The 22,505-nt window shown below is 51.5% G+C and overlaps 1 protein-coding gene across 14 annotated transcripts in view; it reads left to right on the top strand.

Annotated features, from left to right (window-relative positions):
* MSI2 (musashi RNA binding protein 2) overlaps positions 1 to 22,505 on the top strand; it is a 374,726-nt gene that overhangs the window by 337,399 nt on the left and 14,822 nt on the right. For 5 of the 14 annotated variants that reach the window (XM_081029500.1, XM_081029499.1, XM_081029496.1 and 2 more), the window contains exons 11-12: positions 7,688 to 7,711; positions 9,045 to 9,107. In XM_081029500.1, the coding sequence (XP_080885626.1) occupies positions 7,688 to 7,711; positions 9,045 to 9,107 (87 nt within the window). Of the gene's footprint in view, positions 1 to 7,687; positions 7,712 to 9,044; positions 9,108 to 12,673; positions 12,724 to 22,505 lie in introns of all 14 variants that reach the window. The other 9 variants (XM_081029501.1, XM_081029495.1, XM_081029502.1 and 6 more) reach the window with 3 other exon arrangements.

Genomic DNA, 22,505 nt, shown 5'->3' with positions numbered 1-22,505 from the left:
AGGGCTGGTATACAATGGCAGGATGTACTGGCTGTTAAAACCTTTACATATTTCTACGCTGGTTGGTAAATAGTGGCTGCCCCGAGCCCTCAGAGTAGCTCCCCCACTGCCTTCTGCTCCTTCCCATGACTTCCTGATCATCGCGGGCCCAGCAGCGATGCCCAGTACAGCTGTGGTCTGTCACTCAACATCTGAAACATCCTATCTCAGGAGACAAAAAATGGTAGAGCCTGCCCGTTACAGGGAAGGAACTTGAGATCACAAGTGTACTGACCGAGCTAGTGATGGGACCAAGGTGGGAACCTGGGGTCTTTCAGCAAAAAGTCTTGGGGTGCTCAAGACTTGAGGGGTTCCTGTCCTGGTCCACAGAGGCGGGCACCCTAGGGCTGGTATTTGGAATGCTGCTTTCCAAGCCATGCCATTTAGATTTAAACAGCTCAGCATAAGACCCTATGGGGAAAGAAGCAAAATGTTGACTCTTTCTGGCAATTCAACCCATGAAATTTTGGGAACAGGGAGAAGTAAAAACTCATCTGAACAATGAGCTCTAGAAGGACCAATGGTCAGACCAGTGGTTTGTCTTGACACCCATTGGTGGTAGGCGGGAGAGTGTTTCAAAAGCAGAAATTGCAGTTTTTATGAGGAGAGGGGGAGGAGGGCAGCGCAGTATGAAGGAGAAATTCTCAAAATGCTTTGCTGATGTCTTCTTAGGAACTGCCATCTAGAATCCCCTCACTTTTAAGGTCTTGGTCTTGGCAGGCAGATGTTCGTTCTGTGAGCACACAACTGTCCCTGGGTCATCCAGGGCCACAGACTGCCATCCCAGGGCAGCGAGGGCTGGCTTTGGAATGAACTCACTGTGGCCATTCTTGCCCTTGAGGTCTTGCTGGAGAGCAAGAGTGATGCTGGACAGTGTCCTCGGGCCACAAGCCAGTGCTGGAGCCCTGGTAATGTGTCAGTTATTCCTGTTGCTGGCTCTCCTGCCAGCAGCGCACAGGAAACCTGCCTTGTCCTTAGGGCCCTTGATGGTCAGGGCAAGGCTGAATGAAACTGGAACTCTCGAGTCTGTACCCCCAACTCAGTGTGTAGTGACTGAAAAGTATGGTGTGGGACCTGGGGCTTGGTCATGTGTGCCAGGGCCTCGCTTGGTCATTTTTTAAATGGAATTGAAAGCTCTGAGGTCTAGGTCAAGATCATAGCCATGGGGACACTCTGTTCTTTTCCTTTTGCTTCCTTGATCTTGGAGAAAAGAATTAGTTGGAATGGCCTCTCCCTATGGTCCACCATCCCAGAGGACTGATCTGTTAGCTGCCTCCATCTTCAAGCAGGGTTTGGAGGAGCCACTCCTGTATCTTAGCTCAGCTATGAGAAGACTTTACAGCAAACACTGGCAGGGGCCTGGCTCCCAGCTGGGTGGGTCCGAGGAAGATTGCCCCTTCTCCCTGGCAGAGTGAGCCACGGCTCCCCTTCAGCCCAGGGCCCTGCTTATCATTAGCCAATTTTCTCTCCTTCCCAGGGAGTTGGTTTGTGTGCAGCCTGGTCGCACAGATGGAGCCCCCTTACCTACCATGGGCTTGTAGCGACTGTAAGTTCCATGAGGGCAGAGACTCTGTGTGTTTAGTTCACGGCTGCGATCCCAGTGCTTAGACCAGTGCCTGGCATGTGGGAGGTAGGTGCTCGGGAAATATTTATTGAGGGGGCGTGGGGCTGAGGAAGAGTCTGGAGTTAGGGAGTTCCCTGCAGAAGTTCTAGGTGAGTGAGGGTACTGTGGGCTCCAGCTCTCTGCCGTGAGGTAGAAAGGCCCAGGGAGAAGGATGCTTGCTGGGCCAGAATCCCCAGAGAGAGCATTCTGCTTCCTGCCTCCCAGAAAAGCCCCAGGACCTGAGCCAGCACTACCTAAAGCTGTGTTCTCAGCTTCGGCTGCAATTTGGCGTCCTCTGGGGAGCTTTGAAAGTTTCCATTGTCCAGGCTGCACCCCAGGTGGTGTATTTCAGAATCTCTGGAGTTAAGGCCCAGTATTTTTCGAGCTCCTTAGGGGAGTCCAGTGTGCAGCCCGGGTTGAGAACGATGCCTCCGAGAAGAGGAATTGCCATGGAATGTTGGCTGTGGGCTGGGAACAGCAGCAGGTGGGTCAAAGTGCTCACTCTCCAAGGGGAGGCTGCTCCGAGCACCTCCTCTTCTCCTTCCCAGCCCTCAACTTCACACTCTGAGCTGGAGCCAGGCCCGGGTTGAGAGCAAGGCCCATTACCCACAGTCAGTCTCCAAGAACAGATCAGTCCCACATGGGGCTGGGGGGGCCAGCCTCAGCCTTCTCTGGTCCTTGGGGGCACGGTGGCAGCAGGCACTCTGTTTTACTCCCTGCACACCCCCAAGTCGGAAGGAATCTGTGGGCAAACACCTTATTGGACTCCTGGCCTGGCACCCCAGGTCTGTGCTTTCGTCTTCTGGGAATTTTCTTTTGTTTCCAAGGGATGCTTCCTGACTGCTTATGTTACGCTTCTACAACCCCTTTCACCCAAACAGAGGCTCTCTGACAACAAAACGTTACACAACTTCACAAAGTTGGTATAACAGCACATCTTCCCTTTATCCCTATCGAAACATCTAAAGAATTACATATTATATAAAAATTAAGCTAAACAGCAGTTGCATTAAACATTCTTTGGGGCAATTTTTGTGCCATCCCTCTGCTGTAGGGACCAATACCCATGGGCTCTTGAGCCCAGAGCCTCTCACCAACCTTCGGCCACAGGGAGGACCCTGGACGAGACCCAGGCTGCAGACCCCATCCCACCCCTTACCGTGACAGGCAGGCCTGGTCTTCTCGTTTGGTCCCTCTGCCTTCCTCTCCAGAGGGACATTAGCCAGGTCCCAAATTGTTGTCATTTTCCTGGCAGAGAATGAGGCATTTCCAGCCCGCACCCTATAGCACCCCTGCCCTAGCCCTCACCTCTGTCCCGGGTCTCCATGGGAATGATGCTTGTGGTATCCCCAGGGAATGTCAGGCTTGCTCTTCAAAAGGTGCGTGGAAATCAGATTCCCGTTTTGAATGCCAGGAACTCGGGGGTTTTGTTTGTTTGTTTCTTTGTTTTCCCACATGATCATATATGTGCTTCCTTCAATGCCGAATTTCACAGTTTGATCCTGTAAATGGGTCCCTTTGGTTACCAGTTGTTGTTCCTCTTCAGGCCCTGTGTTCTGTTCTGGACCCCTGGGCCCTCTCCCTCCAAAAATATATCATCTGACTTTTTTCCACCCTCACCCCCTTGCAGCCACCACTCTCTCTCTTTCTCTGCACAGAAGGCAAAGCTATGGATTTCCTTTACAAGACCTAGCCCTATCATACCAGGCCTGCCTAGGGCGTGGGGGAGGGTCCTGGGCCAGCCACATCACAGGTAATGGTGTTTCTAAACTCTTTTAGGATGTGTTTCCTACATTCTGGGTGACGATTTCTTTCGGTCGCTTATTTGTTGAGTGTTCGGAGTTGGTAAAGCAACATTGGGTTGAGCCAAGAATGTTGGAACCATCTGTAGAAATTGCTGGCGGGGGAATTGCAGCGGGCGCTGGGGAAAGGAATGGAGAATGCTGTAAGCAAGCACACCACAGGAAAAATTGTCTTTCATAAGGGACCATTCAGGATGGTTATACACATTGCAGGAGTGTTTTATAAAGCTTCCCCTCGAAATCACAGCCTGTGGGAGCCATAAGGAACCTCAGAATTCTCTCATCTCCTCCTTCTGTGAGAGGCACAGAGGAGCCCACTGACTCTTCTTGAGGTTACAGAAATAAGTAGTGACTCCACCAGAAGCCAGAAGCGTATCCCAGCAGTCCACTCCCAGGCATACCGAGAAGGGCAGAGGACCCGAAGAAAGAGGCATGACCCTGTACCCTGGACAGAAGAGCAGTGTCCTCGCACTGTTTACTAACAACTAAGGACCTCCAAGGCTTCCTCTAAGTCAGGGATTTCCGGCTCCACTGTGTATCAGAATCATCAGGAAGGCCTTTAAAAGACAGAGGCGCGGGCCCCACCTGCTTGGTGTGTTGTGAAAGCTCCCCCAGCCAGGACAGAGACCCCACTGCTCTGAATGGTGCCCCGCAGTGGCTCTCACTGTGGTCTCGTCACAAGCTTTCGTTCAGCACACTCCTCTCAGGAGGCCTTTCCTTCCACTAGGTCGCGGGGTAACGGCCTCTGCAGATAAGAACTGCAGTGTAACCTTTTTTCAACTTTGAAAACCTTTAAGTCAGAGCTACCCGTTCTGGGCTGTACACTGGGATCACCTGGGAAGCATTTCAAGGTCCCACCGCCCAGGCTGCACCCCAGAGGAATCAAATCAGAATCCGCAGGGGTGGGTCCCAGGCCTCCGCAGTTGTTAAAGCTCTCCAGGCGGGCCAGTGGGCACCGAGGGAGGAGGATCAGTGTGGTAGACAGGGGTGCTCGCCTGGCCATCGCCTGGCATCCTTCACTGGGTTAGTTATGCACCCAGCCCACTTCTGTGGGCACTTGAGTTTGCCAGCCCCTGGGGTGGACGATCGTGGTAGTAGAAAGGCTCCTTAGATGTGCAGGCAGCTCTGCCTTTTAGCTGCGGGTTACCTGGACTCCCAGCCCCGACTCTCATTCGCCACATTAGGGCATCCTGACCGTCATCAGCTGATGCCGCATGGGACTCTTCTGTGGGGCAGATTCTGGGCTCGATCCTCAGTGGGACGTGTGACTCAGTCCATGCCCTAGAAGAATTTGTCACCCAGCAAGAGAAGTGAAGGAGCGCATGTAAAAATAACTGTGCTTAGGGCAGGCAGAAACTGGTAAGTGCCATAGAAGCAGTATCGTATAATTCTAAAAAGAAACCCAAAGTGCCATTGACTTCTAATTTGCTGTAAAGTCACAGTTCCAAAAAGTCCAGAAAAGGGTCTCAGTCACTGTCAGTGGGACAGCGACAGCTTTCACTTTGATGAGTGGCTAACCCCGGAGATGTATTAGCACCAACCGCAAAGCCACCACTGGCCAGTAACAGAGTGACTAAGCTTTGTCATCTTTTTACACAGGAAGACGGGCTCACATAAGGTCAGAGGTGAAAGGACTTCAGAGGTCGTCTAGCTTAACCCTCCTTGCAGTAGAGAGGAGTCAGTTACTCAGGGCTCAGAGAAGTGAAGCAACATGCCCAAGTCACATAGCAGGGCAGGGGCAGCCAGGGCTGGAAGCCAGTCTGTGACAAGGCTGGTGATCCTTCTGTTACCTCACTTGAGGGGCAGAGGCGCTCCAAGCCCTTCGCAAGATGGAGTCTTTGGGTCGAACCGCAGGTAAACAATGACAGTTCCCCACAAGCGGGCACCTGCCCATGCTTGCAATTTCACCATTACCGCTTCATTCCTTTGTATCCAGACATCTTTTTTTGAATGTAAGGTTCCCCAACAGGAGGATCATACTACATCCTTAATACCCAAGTTCCAAGGCCCTGAGATGTTTTTCAGCAAAACGTTTTTCTCCTTTCTGCCTGATTTACAACTAAGAAATGGAAACATTAGACCACTAGGACCATGCCAGCCCTTTGGCCCAGTCGTCGTTCTTACAGCTGAACAGAATGTATGTTCTAATTTGAGCTGTGGAAATTTAGCTCCACTAAAATGACATCATGGCGTTGGGACATGATGAAGGATTGCAGACCACTGTTACCAGTATGGAATAGAAAGCCTCCTGTGTGTTTATGACTGTCTGACCACATGGCCCCACCATGGAGAATGTGGAACAGCCCTGCATGGCAGAGTCCTATCCTGAAGGCATGGCTGATGGATGGACAGAGACCTAATAGACCTCATCAAATGACAGCCAATACTCATTTAAGCTTATTCCTTGACAGGCATTCATTTAAGCACGTTGCATATATTCATCCCCACCAGCATCATGATCTCCTCTACATATTGGGCTATCAAGGCACAGAAATGTTAAGCAACTTGCCCAAAGTCACACAGCTAATAAGTGGCTGAGCCAGAATTTGGACCCAGACAGGCTCCATGTCTGTGCACTTAGCTATTGTGCTTTCCCACAAGGTGAAGCTTGAGTGTCCCCTTCATGCATCAGACACGCAGACTGTGTTGAGAAGGACCCTCCCTTCTCCACATTCCCAGCCCCAGATGGGGGGTGGTCATCTCCCATTCTGAGCAGAGGGGTGCTAGGGCGGTCGTAGGCACTCATGGACCAGGAGCCTCTGCCATAGCTTTGCTTTGGGCCTCGGCCCAATGAGAAGCCCTGAGCCCTGCAGACCTTCTGCATAATTCCCCGCTGTCTTCCCCTGAATCCCCCTGCCAGAGCAGTTCTCTCCTTGGGAGCCCACACCCCTGTCCCTACAAAAATAAAACGAGCCGTTTCCCAGGGAGGTAGCCAGTCACAGGTGATCCCTAGCCCGTCAGGGCCTGGGGAGAAATGCTGAAAATAGGACCACGACGCCAGTCTGCAAAGCCTCTCCTCCTTGCTCTCCCAGCTTGTCCAGGTCCAGCCTGGGAAGGTGCATTTCCACCAGAGTCCAAATGCTGGCCTCCTGGTCTTCAGGTCCTCTGCTGTCTGGAGACGGGCTGCACTACATCAGGACAGCTTTAGGCCAGGGTCACTGTGCTTCTCTGGCCTCTGACAGCCCCGGGCTGGGGCAGCCCCACCCCACCCCCAACACACATAGAAACACACTCTCTTTTCCTGGATCTGTGCTTACCCATCCCGCACAGGCCCAGCCACCAAGGAGAGCCCATTGGCCCTGGAAATAGCATCAGGGTTTATCCACCAGGTCATCTGGAGAACACATTTGGTGTGACCAATGAGGCTAGATGGCCCAACAGGACAGGAAGGGAATGGCAGGGAGCTGGGGAAATGGGCTGGTGAGGTCTGGCCCTGGTCGGCACAGATGCATTGTGGGGTAGCAACTAGGGAGCTGTGCTGTGAGGGCTGTGGGTTCTTAAGGGGCAGGCTGGATGGCTTTCCTCCCCCAGCCCCTCTTCTCACACTTATCACTCCGTTTAGCCCTGTTTTGATGGTTGAGATTAAATTCCAGCGCTTAGCAATGTCTGATGCTGTCTCTAACAGGAGCCTCTATGTGAGATTAAGGATAATAGATTTCCTTTCTTGGATAAGTTTTTTTTCCCCCTTCCTCTTTCTCAGACTTTTTGTCCAAAATGCACTCAACTCCAGAAAACAGACCTTTGGTGTAAAGTTTTTTTATTGACTAAACTCCCCTCCCCCAGTTCTGTCCCCTCTCCTTTCCCCCAGCCACCACCTTGTCAAGCTTCCAAGGAAACCTTCTGCTTCAAGTAAACAGTGAGAGAGTGCAAAAGAATAACTTGACCTTCCTTCTCTCTCTACATGCTTCCTCTGCCTTCAGAGTCCCCTGAGCCCTGCTCTGTGCCTGCAGGGAGCCTGGTATACTGAGAGTTGGGACAGGGAGAAATAACTTGACTTCTTCCTTATTTTCCTTCAGCACATTCCACCAGCACCCATATCTTCAGAAATCTAGATCCTGCCTGGAAGAAATGGGGACAGGATTTGGTGGGGGAGTCCATTCCTTGGTGGTGTCCAGCAGGGGGAGGGAAAAGCCTCCAGGTGTGTGCGTGTGGCCCTCATGGGAGCCGGGGGACCCAGTCCAGCAGCCAGGGTTTACCATGGACTTGTATTTCACCTGGATCTTTCTTTTTCCCCCTTCAACAGCCCTATTACCATATTTAAATGCAAGTATGTCTCTTTTCATTGGCATTTTAAGTAGCTTAGCCTGACCCTCTTAGAGTAGCTTGTTCCCTTTTGAACTTCTTTCCTCCCAGTAGTTCTGTGTAGCTAGGACGATAGTCTTAGAATTTAGTGGGCTTCTAGTTTGCTCCGTTTGGGGATGGCTCTTCTCTCCTTTCTCTCCTCCCCTGCTCCCTACGACTCCATGGTGCATGTCTTCCCCCTCTGTCCGTACCAGTTCCTTATTTGGAAGGCTCAGTGGCTAAAGCTGAGCAGCTCTGTGGGGCTGTTTGTAAGGAGCTGCTGGCTCCTGGCACCTCATTTAAGACCACAGTCATTGGGTGCTGGGATCAGGCCTCCAACTGTCTGCCTAGATGGCAGAGGGTATTGTTTCATGTGTGTGGGAGTGTATCTGTGAGTGTCCCAGTACATGGCTGTGTGTGCACATGCTAGTGGCCAAGGCAAGCCCGGAGAACGGGACTCGCCCATCTCTCCCTTCACCTGGACATTCTGTAGCCACACGGGGTCACCTTGTCCTTTTGATTTTCAGTCCCATTGCTGGGACACCCTTGCTGCCTGATGCAGTATTAGATAGCACAAACCTTGGTCCCTGGTAGGACCCTTCAGTGCCAGCTTGACCGGGACAGTGGAGCTCCGACGGAAGAGCCAGCTCTGAATCCCCATCACTGTGCCTCGGGAGGTTGAAACCCTGAGAGATAAACACAGCCACAGGGCTCACCTCACGGAGGTCTCCACAGCTCCACACTCCCTCCCACAGCTGGCTTCATGCGCACGCAGTGGACCCCCAGAGTGTTGCTGACATGACAAAGTCTGGAGTTAAGATGGCCGAGCAAACCTGCAGAGCCTTTGGAGAATAGCTAGAGTTAAGCCGTCTCCTGGCCAAGGTGCCTATTCTTGTGACTGTTCCGCCCCAAGGGATCTCCTGCCTGCGGCTCAGGTCTGACCCCTGGCGACCCAGCCATGCTTGGCCCTGCTCTGGACAAGTCCTGGGTCATTACTGGTGTCAGCACAAGGGTGGCAGGGAGCTCGCCCCGGCTCTCAAGAGAAGTTCCTCCTAATCCTCTTGAATTTGGGGGGTATTCCTTCTACAACCAGTTTCTGGGGGGACAAATGTGTGAGAATCAAACACACCCAAAGATGCTGTGCCTTCCAGAAGCCTGAGAGCCACTGATCTGTGTCCCTCCTAAAAGCTGACCCATAGAGATGCCTTCCCACTCCTGTCTTTTGTGTGAGGGGTGGGGGGAGTGTGGCCTGTGAGACAGGGCTGTCCATGCCCCTTTCAAGGATCCCACCTTGACTGCAGCTCCTCTCTCTCTGCCAGGCTTCCCGGCAGCAGCTTACGGACCAGTTGCAGCGGCAGCAGTGGCAGCAGCAAGAGGATCAGGTAGGAAGGTGTATGGGACAGGCGGCTCCCAGGCATGCCCCAGTGTGCAGGGGAAGGTAAAGGCCCTTTGGATCTGTGTGGCTGCGTCTGTCCACTACTCTCACCACAGCCCAGAGGGTGGGGACAGGGAGGCGAGGGCCAGGCCCTGCCACCCAGGGCACCTCCCAGCTGGGGTCAGTCACGGGACTACAAACCAAAGGTAGATGATGATTCTGTCATTGAAAACAGAAAAATGCATTTCTTTTTGACTTTGGACGACCCCTTCACCTGACAGCCAGCTGGCTGCAGGGCACCTGGGGTCATTTCCCTCCTTGGCTTTTTGCTGGTTCTCAAGGCTCCCTTCCTCCAGTCTCTGACCCAGCCAGAGAAGGTCTAGGTTGTGAGAGAGAAGTTCAGGGCCCATGCAGGGCAGGGTGTTCAGGCCTGGAGCAACCAGCCCTCGGGTCCTACTGCCCCTGCAGATGGGCTTGCTGATCTGGCTAAACCCCAGAGCTCCTGAAGGCCAAAAGTGGGGCCAGCTCTGACCTCAGGGAATGAACTGCAATTTCCTGATGCCCCTGTTGCATCTCGGATACTCTTCTTAGCGGAGACCAGAGAGATCCTGGACTCTGGCTGCCAAGGGAAGTGGGGTTTTCCCTCCCATGAGGTTGCTGGGTCTTTGGTCTCTAAATCCAACTTTTTACAAGATCTGGAACCCCTCAAGTGAGGTGGGAGCATTTTCCCACGGGCACTGTGGGGTCCGGCTGGAGCTGGGGCATTTCTAGGGTGTAGGCCCCACGAGGGCCTTTTGTCCCTGTCCCCCAGATGCTCACTGCCTTCCTAATAAGCAGGCAGGGCTTCTGCTGTGTGCTGGGCCTCCAATGAGGCCTCATGGCCGTCCCGCACTCCCCATGGGCCACTGAGAGGTCCCTTCTTCTCTTAAGCTCCCCCCTCCCCACACACACACCCCTTGGACATGGCACTAGAGCACCCAGGGAAGCAATTAGTTAAATGTAATAGGGCTCTGAGGAGGGCGGGAGGGTTGAGGGGGTGGGGAGGAGCTGGTGAGGGTACCAGGAAATGGGGCATTAAAAGCCCAAAGGGCAAATACCAAAAACCCAAACCCTCAGTGACAAGAAACTGGCACAGTGAGGCCCATTAGAAATGTCAGTAAAAATCCGTTCCATGCAAACTGGCACTGCCTCGAGCTACAAAGGATCCACTCCTGTGAATCACCCACTGGGCATTTATTTGGAGGGGCCAGGGAGTTCTCAACGGGCTGCTAAGAGGCAGCTCGCCAGAGAGCTGGGTGGACTGGCTTGCAGGTCCGGAGAACTGGGCGCGTTTCCTTCGTGTCCCCCTGGCCTACCAGCCTCCGCAGGCCTCTGCCCTCTGGTCAGTGTCCCTCAGTACCCCCTCCCCTAGGAGCGGAGCGCACAGCTGCCTCGAGTCTCCCTGTTCCGTTTGGTTTTTGAACTTGAGCGCTTTTTGGTATCGTTATAAACAAGCCTCTGTCCTACCTATGCCTGGTGGGGGGAACGATAAAAAGAGAACTTGAGATTTTTGAGTGTTGTTGGTTTTGTTTTCTCCGTTCAGTTTTTTTCGTATTATAACGTGGATTATGAAACTAAACTTTAACCCGAAATTAACCCTGCCTCTCTCCCCACCCCATTCTCCTTGACTTCATGGCAAGTTTAAAGGGCAGCATGGGGTTCTTTGTGAGTCTGAGAGTGGTCTCCCCGTGGCCTGTCCCCTTTCCTCCACCCCCACCCTCTGACAGACCCCCAGAGCCAGGCGGGAGTCCCACCCATCCCCTCTAACTCCTAACCCCTATGGTCAGAGCCATCTCCAGCCACACTTTTTTTTTTTTTCCAGGCTCAGTGGTGTTTTATTTGTAGCCATTTCCATCGGGAGCGAAGTCTCCCACAGGCCATTCTAGGTCAGCCATGCTCATCGCTGCACTGTTAGTGAATTCTATTCAGGAGTGTGTGCCCAGACCACCTGCCCCACACCAGCCTGGTTAGTACAAGGAGTAAATCCTCACCTCCGAGGTGCCGCCCCCCCCAGGGTGCAGGCTCAGCCAGGAAGCTACAGGCACCCCACAGTGCTGCCTGGGCTCAGGGGCTCAGGATGTGCCTAAGGGTGACGACTAGACTGCCCACCAAAGTCAGAGCCCTGCCAGGGCCGTAGACACCTGCCCATGTGGAGACAGGGTGGCCCCCACCCCTAACCTCCTTTGTACCTGGAGCAGGGTTACAGGTTGGGGAAGGAAGATCTCTGCCTTTCTGTTAGTTCATTTGGGCCTGTGAGGAGTATCCCCTCCCTTCATTTAGAAAATGATCTGGACTTCAAGCCTGGCAGGATGGCCAATTTTTTACCTGTTTGTAAGGGCCCCGCAGTGTCTCTTTGGCAGGGATGTGAGGGGGCCGCAAAGACTTGTCAGGGTTTGTGCTTCAGCCCACGCCAGCATGAGCTCACTGAGTACTGACTGTCAGGTTCTCCTTTCACCTCCTCCTGCGACCCTGCATCCCCTCTCCAGCTTCTTCCCAGGGGATAGGGGTGCTCCTTCAGCCTCCTGAGCCAGAGCCAGCAGCCTCGGCCATTGGAGAAAGTCCCACGTTCAATTGCATCCCCCCTGTAAGGAGAAGCTGGTGCAGGGAGATTCTGTGGAGTACCAGCCTGAGCTCGGTACCGTGGTGGATCTGGCAGATGACTCAAACAGTGGGAAATAAGCCTCTGCTCCCCAGGGTTCTCAGGTTTGGCTTAGAGATGAGGCATCATATGGAAGGCCCTTTTTTTGTCTTTCATTTTTGTCTAACTCCACAGTTTTGTTTGGGGTTTTCTTTCATTATGACGTACTAGGAGAGCTTCCTGAGGAGGAAGTATTTGCTGAGGGCCGTGGGGTGGGAAGCAGCTTCGATTTTGCTCACGTTGGCAACTTGTATCCGTGAGGGCTATGGTGTCAGGGTAGGAGGTCCAGGGAGGCCTTGAGCTCTGCACCCACCTCAGCCAGCTCCTCTGGGCCAGCCTGCCGGCCTTTTCCTAATTCACCTGAGGTGAGCAGGGCTCAGGGGACCCCACCAGGGGAGGTCCCTGCCAACTCCTAGATAACTTCACTATCAGTGGTCACTTTTCTTTTACCTTCACCTGGTAGTTTGAAATGTCATCTTTTCTTGTGCTCAGTCGAGAGTTTGTTTGTTTATTTTGATCGTATTCATTCAGTTCCAAAGGCCCCATCATGTCCCGCCCAAACCTCAATCCTGTTTGGCAAACGATTCCCCCCCCAAACAGGTGAGGGAAGTGGTTTAGATTTTCAGGCTATTTTATTTCTGGGTGACATTACAGGTGGGTCCGTGTATCAGTCTTAGAGCTTCTGAACCCCCTCCCTCCCCCACCCCATCTCCGGCCCCAGCCAAGACCCCTTACTGTACTTTATACTTGCCAGCTTTATTCCAATGTAGTAACATGAGCTCCTGACGGTGGTGGTGAGTGTGAGAGTCATGTTTCTGTTGTCTTTTCTCTTGCTTGGTTGGGGCTGCGGTGAGAGAGTGTCTCTGAGGCATACTTTCCCGCCTCTCTTACACTAGGATCTGCACACCTCCTCTCAAACACTCTTCTGAGCACGCTCAGCGGGAAGGTTTGTCCACACCTATTAAATCCTCTCTCAGTGTCCAGCTTCCTGTTAGTACCAGCTGGTTTGCATGTTTTTGCTTGTTCAGATGAAACAGTTCAAGAAACAAACTCATATCCAACTCTCGAGAAATGTCTTTTTTGTACTTTCGTTTTCGATTTTTTTTTTATTATTATTAGTTACAACTCCAAAACACCTGTTGTCCAGTAAAACATTTCACACCTCCCTGCCTGTTCCTAGAGTGTATGTATCTGTGGGACTGAACTAAATGCATGCACTGTAGTACATGTACTGGTAGCTGTAGCTGTAGTTGTAGAACATGCATTGTTGAGTTGATATTACAGGGTCTCCGGCAGCTCGGCACAGCACGGCTGTCTGAAGGACAGCGTGGGGAACCAGGAGAAGAAGGGGCTCCACATTTTCAATGTTGCCAGGGGGCTTGGATCCATGTTCTTGCCATCAGCCACCACCACCTCCTCTCACACTCCCCGCCCCCCCCCAGTCCAGAACTGGGTCACCACCCTCAGCTCTAGCTTTCCCAGTGGAGATCTCTGTCAGTAGCGTCCAACTGTAGTGAATGGAACGAGAACGGGAAGGAGTCTTAAAGTTCTTCCTTGTTCTTGTCTTCCTCCTCTGGTTCTTGAACAGAGCGGATCTTTTCTTATTTCTTAGGGGCTACCAGCAAGGCTCCTCCGGGCCCTCTATTCTTTGAATTCTTTGCCAGCTCACCTTCACCCCTTCACGGATACAGGTCCATGTGGCAGCCCTGCCTACGTGGTCTCCTCCCTGGGATGGAGGGGACATGAGATATGATAGGGACAGGGATGAAGGTCTTAAGATCCTCCATCTGCAGATGGGGGATGCATTTGGTCCTAGTGAAGGCTGACATGGATTCTCACAGTTGGTGAAAGGGAACAAGAAGCCTTTAGACGAGCTCTCCAAGGTGTGAGGGCAAGTGGGTGAGAATGGTGACATGCCAGCGTGGAGATTATTGGCACAGCTTCATGGGGAGGGAAGAGGGGAACTGTGCCAGTCAAAGAGGAGGCCACAGTTTTCCTCCGTCTCCCCAGGAAGACTGCCCAGGCCTGCTGCCTCTGTCCTCAGCGCAAGGGCACGTGCAGTCAGTCCGTCGTGTTCAGACATACTGTCTCCCCTGTATTTGTGGTGACAAGCCATAAGGGAGTGCCAGAAGTCTCTGAGAGCTTTTAAGATGTCCCTAATCTATCATGGGAGGCAGAAGCCCAGGAAGTGGCAATGTCCCTGAAGTCACCAAAAGAGTGTGAAGTGACAGAGCAAAATGGTAGCTTTGTGGAGAGAAGTGGTGCTGTGGGCGGCGGTGACACAGTCGGAGTGGAAAAGGGTTGCGTGTGAGCAGGCCCATTGGCCACCAGACAGCATGAGGGCCCCGAGACCCAGGCAGGTAAATCTGGAAGGTGCTGTCCTTATGGCTTAGCCTTCATGGCGGTGGTTAGGGAGGTGGGGTGGCCAGAGGGAAATATCAGGAATGGTAAGGCTTCCAGGCTGTTAACAGCTGCAGATAGACTTAGGTTGGGGAGCAGGAGAAGAGGGTGAGGACAGAGGGAGAAGACAGAGCAGAAAATACCCTTATTGACCTAAATCCTAGGTCGGGGCTGGCTCTGCTAAGAAAATGGCTTTGCTGTCCTATGGCTGGACATCCTAAGAGTGTCCATTCCAACAGGTGAAATGAACAAAAGCAAAAGCAAAATGCACAGAATAAATAGTTTAACTTGAACCATAAAAGAAAATGCTTCGGGGAAGAGAATAGATCTCCCGAAGCAGGCATGCCCATCCCACCCATCTCAGGATGTTTTCCATGTCCCCCATTTGCCTAAGATGTGTTAGGGGCTGAGGGGCATGAGCAATAGTGTTGCAGCATAAGCTTTAGGGTTCCCAGATGTTGCTTTCAACAGGCGTGTGTTGGAGGTTTACTTTGTGCCAGGCACCAGCCAAGGAATATAAAGGCAGATAACTCTTCTTGCCTTCAGTGGTCTGAGAATGCAGATCCCACCCCGTGAAAGCCCCTATTTCCTATGAGGTGTTGTTTCTGGTGCTGTCAGCGTCACTAAAACACAGGAAAATGGATCAATGTGCTGCTGTCCTTTCTGAAGATGACTTTCCCACACCTCCGTCAGCAGGAGCCAATGTCCTGCTCTGCAGCCATCTCCACTTTCCCAGCCTCGCTTGTGTTAGCAGCAAGCATTTTTGGAGGGCTGTGACCCCCCAGATGGCCCATCTGTGGGTAGGCTCATGGGGACACACTCTCACTGGACAGAGCCACATCTGTGGCCATGAAATAGAGCCAGTGCAGTGCTCTCCCAGAGGGAGAGCAGATCTGTGACCCCTTCGGACCAGCTGCTGCAACCGGCCAGACTTACCTGGAAGACCTTCCCGAAACACACATCTCCCAGCCAACTGCCTTGTGTTCTGGGGGTGGGCACCTCATTTCTCAGTTTGTCATTAAAGTCTTCATTTCTGAGAGAGTCAGGACTTTCCCCATAAAGAGTCCAGCATTGGATTTCAGTAACCCCAGTGAATTTATAATAATGTGCAGAGCCACCCGCCGCTGACCTCAGCTTCATTCGTTTTCCAAGGGCTTTGGACCAACCCTGTTGAGGATAAAATACATCAACTCTAATCAATAATTTTGTAATAGAAATACCATGCGCTTGATAAATCAACTCTAGTGCAATTAGTGACTAGCCTTGAAGCCCAGACCTAAGTATAAGTTAATCCTAAAGTGAATGAAGTGGGGGAATGTTAATGGTCTTTTAAATCAGTGGAATTCTTTTCAGTGGGTGACATCCGTGCCTGCCCCCTGAGCGGCTTGGCTCTTGTGCTAGCTCAGGAGGAGGGGTGGAAAGTGTGGTGGTGCCTTTGGAAACTCCATAAGAGCATGTAGGCCCTAATAGAGAGGGACAGAAGGATCCCCTCCTTGCAACCTAGGCTGGGAAGGAGCACTGCAGGGTCTGGGGAGCCCCGAAAGCTGGTGAAATCCCCCATGTTGGTGAGAATCATCAAAGGAGCTCGTGCCTGGGTGCATTGCGGTTCCTTATGTTCCTACAGAGCTTAGACTGTCATATCTGTTACTGCAGCTACCTATGAGACCGGCAGGAAGGCAGAAGTTTTTGCCTGGATTTACAGGTTTATTTGTTTTTATGAGAAAGTTGGTCTGGAGAATGGTTACATGACTTAATCAAAGTCACACGAGCTGGTTACCCGGAGAACAAAGCTTTGGTCAAGGATGGAGAACCCTGGACCTAAATCCTGGTCTTTGGCCTCCTAAGTACTTAAGTAGCCCTGTGGAGGAGCCATGTTTGTCCATGCAGGACTCAGCTGCTGCCCACACGCCGTGCACATACAGGAATGCCAGCTATGCTGGGAGAGCCCAACAGCCTCAGCTGCCAGCGCTGTGTCAGCTGAGGACTCAGGCTCCAAGACCTCACAGTCCAACTTTCAGACAAGATTTCAGAACTGGGCCCAGGGCACACTGTGATGGAATTCAGTTCAGCAGATATTTATTATGTGTGGAACAACAATAATTATTATATGTGGCAGGCATTGCCCTACGCTTTGGATTAGACACCCAGCTGTTTCAGAAACCTGGCTCAGCGTGGTTAAATATGATAGGGGATTTATTGCCTAACATCTTAGAAGCGCTATAGAAGAGGGGGCTTCGTATATGGATTATTCAGGGCTCTTTTTCTACAGTTCTCTTAGCTTTGCCCTCCTATTTTCAATATTACCTTTATGTTGGATTTTCTGGTGGCAAAAATGGCTGCAACACTTTCCTGCTTCATACCAACCTGTCTAGAAGAAGAGGGGTGGCTCGCACGGTTCAGAATTCTCGCACAAAATCCAGCTCCTTGGTTAAGGCCTGGGTTACAAGAACTGATCGCTGAGGATGGGATCCATCCCCCTCTAAACTGAATAGCTCTTCCACAGTGGGAGAAGGACGATTGCTAAAGAAAAATCTGGGTGCTAAAAAGAAGGGGAAAGTGCAAATGATGTGGGATAGACAAGTAGGGAATGTCCACCACTGCCACAGAAGTTCATAGATGAGTACAAAGCACAATCCCTGCCCTCAAGGATCTCCCAGCATTGTGGAAACTTAACAGGTACTCACGATATGATGCTAAAAGCCCAGTAACAGAGGAGCACAGAGCAGGAAGTGATTAGCTTTGGAAAGACAGAGGTTTCACAAGGGAGCATTTCTATTTCTAAAAGACAAATAGGAGCTTCCCAGGAGACCAGGGGGGACAGCATGTGCAAAGACCCAAGAACAGTAGAGTGAACTTGAAGCCCTGCAAATGGTTCACCCTGGCTGGAGAATAAAATGCAGTTGGGGTGGGGTGGGTGAGAGGGATGGGGAGTAACAGATAAAGCTGGAGAGTTGAGCAGAGCCAGAGCAGGAGGCCATGGTACCATGTTAAGGAGCCTTGGTTCACATGGGCAACTCGGAACCTCAGAGAGGCCTGAAACAAGTATATGACATCAGATTTGTATGTTAGGCAAGCCTTGACAGCAGTGTCCAGGGTGGATTAGAAAGATGGGACTGAAGCCAGGAGGACATGAGACCCATAATTCATGTACATTATAAACACTCCATAAATGTTCACGTAATGTTAGCTGCCCAGTAAGATGCTGCAGGCCTTTTGCTCTTACCCATTAGCTGATTGATTCTTGGTTTGACCTCGTGCTGGGGGCTGGGGTGGGATACAGAATTCCACGGCATGGTTCTTGCCTTCAGTAAGCTCCCACTCTTCTGGGGAGGGCGCAGCACACAATCGACATTGGAGCTGGTTTTTAGTAAGACTAGACTCCTGCACGGTCAGAGAACTCTCAGCAGGAAGGAAGCTCAGATGGGAGGTAAGGCTTGAAAAGTGGGCCTTGAAGGACTTGAATTGGGAGGCGAGAGGACATTTTAGGTGAGAGAACTTGGGTAAAGGTTGGCAGTGGGATGAGCAGTGCCACTGCCAGTGGTTGGGTGACAGACGGGTTACAGGCTTGACGAGGTAGAGAGGCTAGATTCTGGGAGACCTTGAAAGCCAGATCAACATACTCATATTCGTGGGAGAGAGAGGTTCACATTCTTTATGGCAGTGGGGCTCGGTCAAGACAAAACCAGCCAAAAGGACAGAACCAGCTAAAGGTCAACCTGGCAGTGACCCCACACTGCACAGCCTGACCCCTAACCCCAAGGGCTGGGGCTGGATTTGTGACCTGGAATGCAAGGGGAGGGGAGCAAGGCAGCAAAGAGGCGGACATGGGAGGGCATTCCATCACCAAACTCCACCTTAGTTTCCTCTGACTCTCCTTTACTTCCGCCAACAAATTGTTACTCATTTCCTGCTTGGGGCTATTGGTTCCCACGTCTGTGCCCTCCTGCAGCCACTGCCCTGTCCTTTCTGCCAGTCCATTTCCCTCTATCTTTGTATTTGTGCCCTCCGTTAAAATCTGGCGCCTAGTGCCAGAAGCCACACCTAATGAAGCCTCCGTGGGTTCCCCCTCCTTTGCTCTAGCTCCTCAACACCATCTTGTGTTCTCGGTCTTCTTCCTGATTGGTGAGTTCTCCTGAATGAAAGGCAGACTTTTGAGTCCTTGGACGTTATTTTGCGTGTATCTCAGAGTGGTGCCTGCCTTCCCCAACAGTATAAACCATCAGTCCTCTGCGAGGCAAAGTCAGCCTTATTTTTAAGTATAGATGAGTAATTACTATGCAATTAGAGAAAGCAGAAAATAAAGGGGCCTTTTGTTCCTGGGTGCTAATTAATATTGATAGAAAGGCCTCCCTTTTCTAGCATAGGATTCTGTAGCACGGGAGGTGGGCAAATGATGCTTTCGAACAACTGTGATTGGCTTTGGAATTGGATCTGTCAGGATGAGCCAACCACCGTGAAGTCCCCTACTCTACAGCATGGCTAAGGGGGTTCCAGTCGGCGTCTCAAAATTCATGCCCACCTGGGAGATTGCTTAAGGGAAGGATATCTGGCAAGTGGTTGAAAGAATGCTCATCCAATTTTAAGAGAATAATGACAATAGTACTATGTTAGTAATCACGTACGTATTCTGAATAAGCCAAGTACTACGCCAAACCCACCTGCCTTATCCCGTTTACCTCTCATAACCCTACGAAGTGGGCACTATCATGCTCACTCCCATTTAAAGATTTTAAAACCGTCGCTTAGAGAGCTTGTCCGAGGTGGCCGAGACAGGAATTGAGCCTCGGTCTGTCTCATCAGATCTGAGCTCTCAGCCACTGGCAGCCCACGCTCCATCGCACCAGCCCGGACATGCCTGACCAAAGCTGTGCGTCTTTAAACAGCTTTTGTTGAGTCTTTAAACTCAACAAAAAAAACCACCGCTACCATCAACTCGATTCTCCATATCCTTGGGGGAGGAGAGCTCGCCACCTCATTTACACGAGGCCTCAGGGGGCATTCCATGTATTGTTTGCACCTGCTTCTGCTGTGGCGGACTGAACATCACGGTTCTGTCTGGCTTCGGCCGGCCTTTCTGATATGACTTATGGTCCCCGAATGCTTTCAGGACAAAGGAGGCCCACAGGAGGTGTGGTCGGGCAAGAGGGAGCCAGCCTGAAAGTAATTCTTTGAAATGAGCTTTGAGCTAAAACAGGACTGAAGGAACTTAGGCACTGCCCAAAAGGAACTGGGCGACACATGGGCCGTTTTAGGCAGGACAGACTTGCTCCTTAGGGACAGCAACATCCCTGCCTTCCTCTGAGCTGTGAGACTGCATGTGGAAGGTCGCTGGGATGGCCAGCCCAGCCCTGGGGCTGGAAAGCGATTGGCCGCCCAGTTGCTGGGCCTTTGCTTTGGGCCAATGGCTGAGGAAGGGCGGGGCCAGAGGCGGGAGCAGGCTCCTTGGCCAATCATCCTGCAGGTAGGCTGGGCTCCTGGTACCATGGCAACCAGGAGCAGGGGCTCATTTGCTTTGTAGATGAGTAATTACAACGCAATTAGAGAAAGCTAAAAATAAAGGGGCCTTTTGTTCCTGGTTACTTATTAATATTAATAAAACGGTTTGTCCAGGTCTGTGGTACACAATTAATGCAAACCTGTGTGCCTGTGGTAGAGCCCACTGTAGAAAGCAAAAGCTGCCCAAACCCACTTTCCCCCCTCTTTCTGGAAGTTATTTCTGACACTAACCTGCAGAGCTTTAGCTTTCCCGACCTTGGGGGGAAGAAGAGAGGCTCCGCCTCATAGTCACACGGGACCCCGAATGCCCTAGAGTCGGGTCAGTTACTCACTGCCCCCAGGGGAAGGATCTGGCAGTGTAAGCCCTGCCTGCCAAGAAAAGACCAGGAACACAGCAGCAAAACAGGAAAACATGGGCCAGTGCTGGAGGAAACCCCTTGCCCAGTTTTGCTGTGTATTGTTGGCCATATTGTTTGACTTTCGTGGGTCTAGATTATTCAGCTCCAGATGCATAACCTTCCACTGAGTTAGTCCCCAAGATTTCAACGTCTCCCCTCCCACTTGGCTTGAAGAGAAACAAATCCAGCTTGGAAATGACTTGCTGAAAGGTTAAGGGGTGTTCAGAGATTGGCAACACAGCTTCCTGTGCCCTGGCCTTGTGGACAGAGAGAGCTCGGAGGCTTCCCTTATATCCCTTACCCTTGGGGGTTGGCACGCCTTCTGGGTTAATCAGATAAGGATAATAAGCAGCTTTAAGGGGGAAAAAAAGGATTAGAGCATAGACAGAAGAGTAGGGAATCTGAAGACTTGGTTCCGGTCCCACTTCTGCCACCAGCAGGCTGGGTCATTTGAGGGCAAAGGATTTCAAACTAGAGGGTTTTTGGGGACCATTGAGTTCTATAGCTCTGTATTATAAAGCTCTCAATCCCTTGTCATTGGGGGTGCAAGGGGGGACGGTGTCAGTGCCTTAAGATCTGTGTGGAGTAACTGATGAGAAAGCCAGGGACTTCTAAGTGATGAGACAACTTGGTGGGGATACATTTGAAAACAATCATTCATGCATTTTTTAAATGCATGAAGGCAGTGAAAGGGAAATAAATATTTCCAGAATTGTGTGTTAGCAAAACCTATAGTCAGATTTCCATCCTCAGATGTGATTGATTAAACCTTCAGGGGTTGGCTGTCTGGGTGGCATTCATTAACAAAGGTGGACCTGCTAATAGCTGCTGTCAATGAGCAAATCGGCTCTGAGACTGGGGCCAAAGCAGTGGTTCTTGAACTTTGCTGCATGTTAGAATCACTTGGGGAGTTTTTACAATTCGTAGTGTCCAGGCCACACTGCAGACCCATCAAATCAGAAGCTGCCAGCGTGGGCCCCAGGCCTCAGTAGGAGTGAAAACTCCTCAGGCAAGTTCAGTGTGTATCTATGGACTCAAGTACCACCAGGTTCTTGCCAGATACAGAGCCTCACATCGTCTCTGTGACTGTGTCACCAGCACCCCTACCTCAGAAACAGATAAATAGAGCCAAGCCAGACAGCTCACCCCAACCTCCTCTAGCAGGGCCAGGAAATCCACCCCTCCCCAGAGGGCTGCAAAAGTCTTTGTCTTCATAGACGGATTCTCCTACACCTCTCAAGGATAGGCCTGTCCTGGCTGAGATTAAAGGCATATATGCAGAACTAGCGGCCTGGAGCAAACATAAACAGGGGAGCAGCCATCCTCCTTGACTGTTTGACGAATGGTGGCCTTTTGGTAAGGTCGGAGTTTGTTTGTTATTAAAGACCTAATTAGAAACATGAGAGGGAGCTGAATGGCTCCGTGCTTAGCTAATTAGTGACATGTATGCGACCGCTTTGAACTTCAAGGACACAGAGCTATTAACGCTTACATCAAAAATAGATTAAACTCCTGTGCCTTTATAATTATTAAAGACAGGCTGCTCAAGTGGGAAGCCTTTTGTACAGGTCTAAAAGGGGCTGCCCCTTGGGTATCCTCCCCACCCCAGCCTGGCTGCTAGAGCCTCAGGCCATGAGTGTCCAGTGTGATTGGGCAGTAAATACTAATGGGTCCTACGGCATTCCAGCTTCCCACAGGACTGCCCTCAGCAGAATGGCGTGGTCTTTCGGGACTGAGATCAGCCCTCTGGAGGGATCCCTGCGTGGGCTTAGGCATGGGAGAGCTTCCTTTCTGGCAGTGCTCTCTCCGCTTCTCCCTGACCCCAGCAATGCTGCATACTCAGCCTTATTCTCCAAGATGTGGCACAGAGGTGGTCCGATCCTCAGGAAAGAGGCAGTCAGTCCCCTAGCTCATGTGGCAGGCATGGCCGCACCTCAGGGAGCTCCCAGTCTGGCATATAGCTCTGGCTTTGGACTTGATAGTGTTTTCTTTTAACAGTAGCACATAGTGCAGAAAATGTATGCTGGGCCTGCAGGGTGTGCAGTCACAAGACACAAGCCAGGACCTGAGCCCTCTGGCTGGGGCAGACAGGGTGGGAATTAGTGAGTGAGCACACAGCACAGCAACACAGAGGGCAGCTGGGTACACGCGGGGAAAAAACCAAAGTGGTTTCTTTTTTTTGAAAAGAGGTGGATATGCCTCAAGAACATAGGCCGTCACCAGATCAAACATTCTCAGGATTCAACTAGGAGACACTTGGAGCAGCCAAACTGTTGGGGGCTGAGGGGTGGTTAGTAGCACCGCACTCCCTCCCGCTCTTTATTTCCTTTTAATTCTCAGGTTAGGGAGGGCTGGTTAAGGAAGCAAAGGCTCTGGCATTGCCCTGGGGTGGCACCTTCCCATCTTTGCCTCACGGAGTGGTGATAGAGGCAGC

The sequence above is a fragment of the Rhinolophus hipposideros genome (genome assembly GCF_964194185.1).
Source record: "Rhinolophus hipposideros genome assembly, chromosome: 20".
NCBI classification, from domain to species: domain Eukaryota; kingdom Metazoa; phylum Chordata; class Mammalia; order Chiroptera; family Rhinolophidae; genus Rhinolophus; species Rhinolophus hipposideros.
The sequence above is the reverse complement of the archived record's forward strand: the minus strand, read 5'-3'. Positions and strand labels throughout refer to the sequence as shown.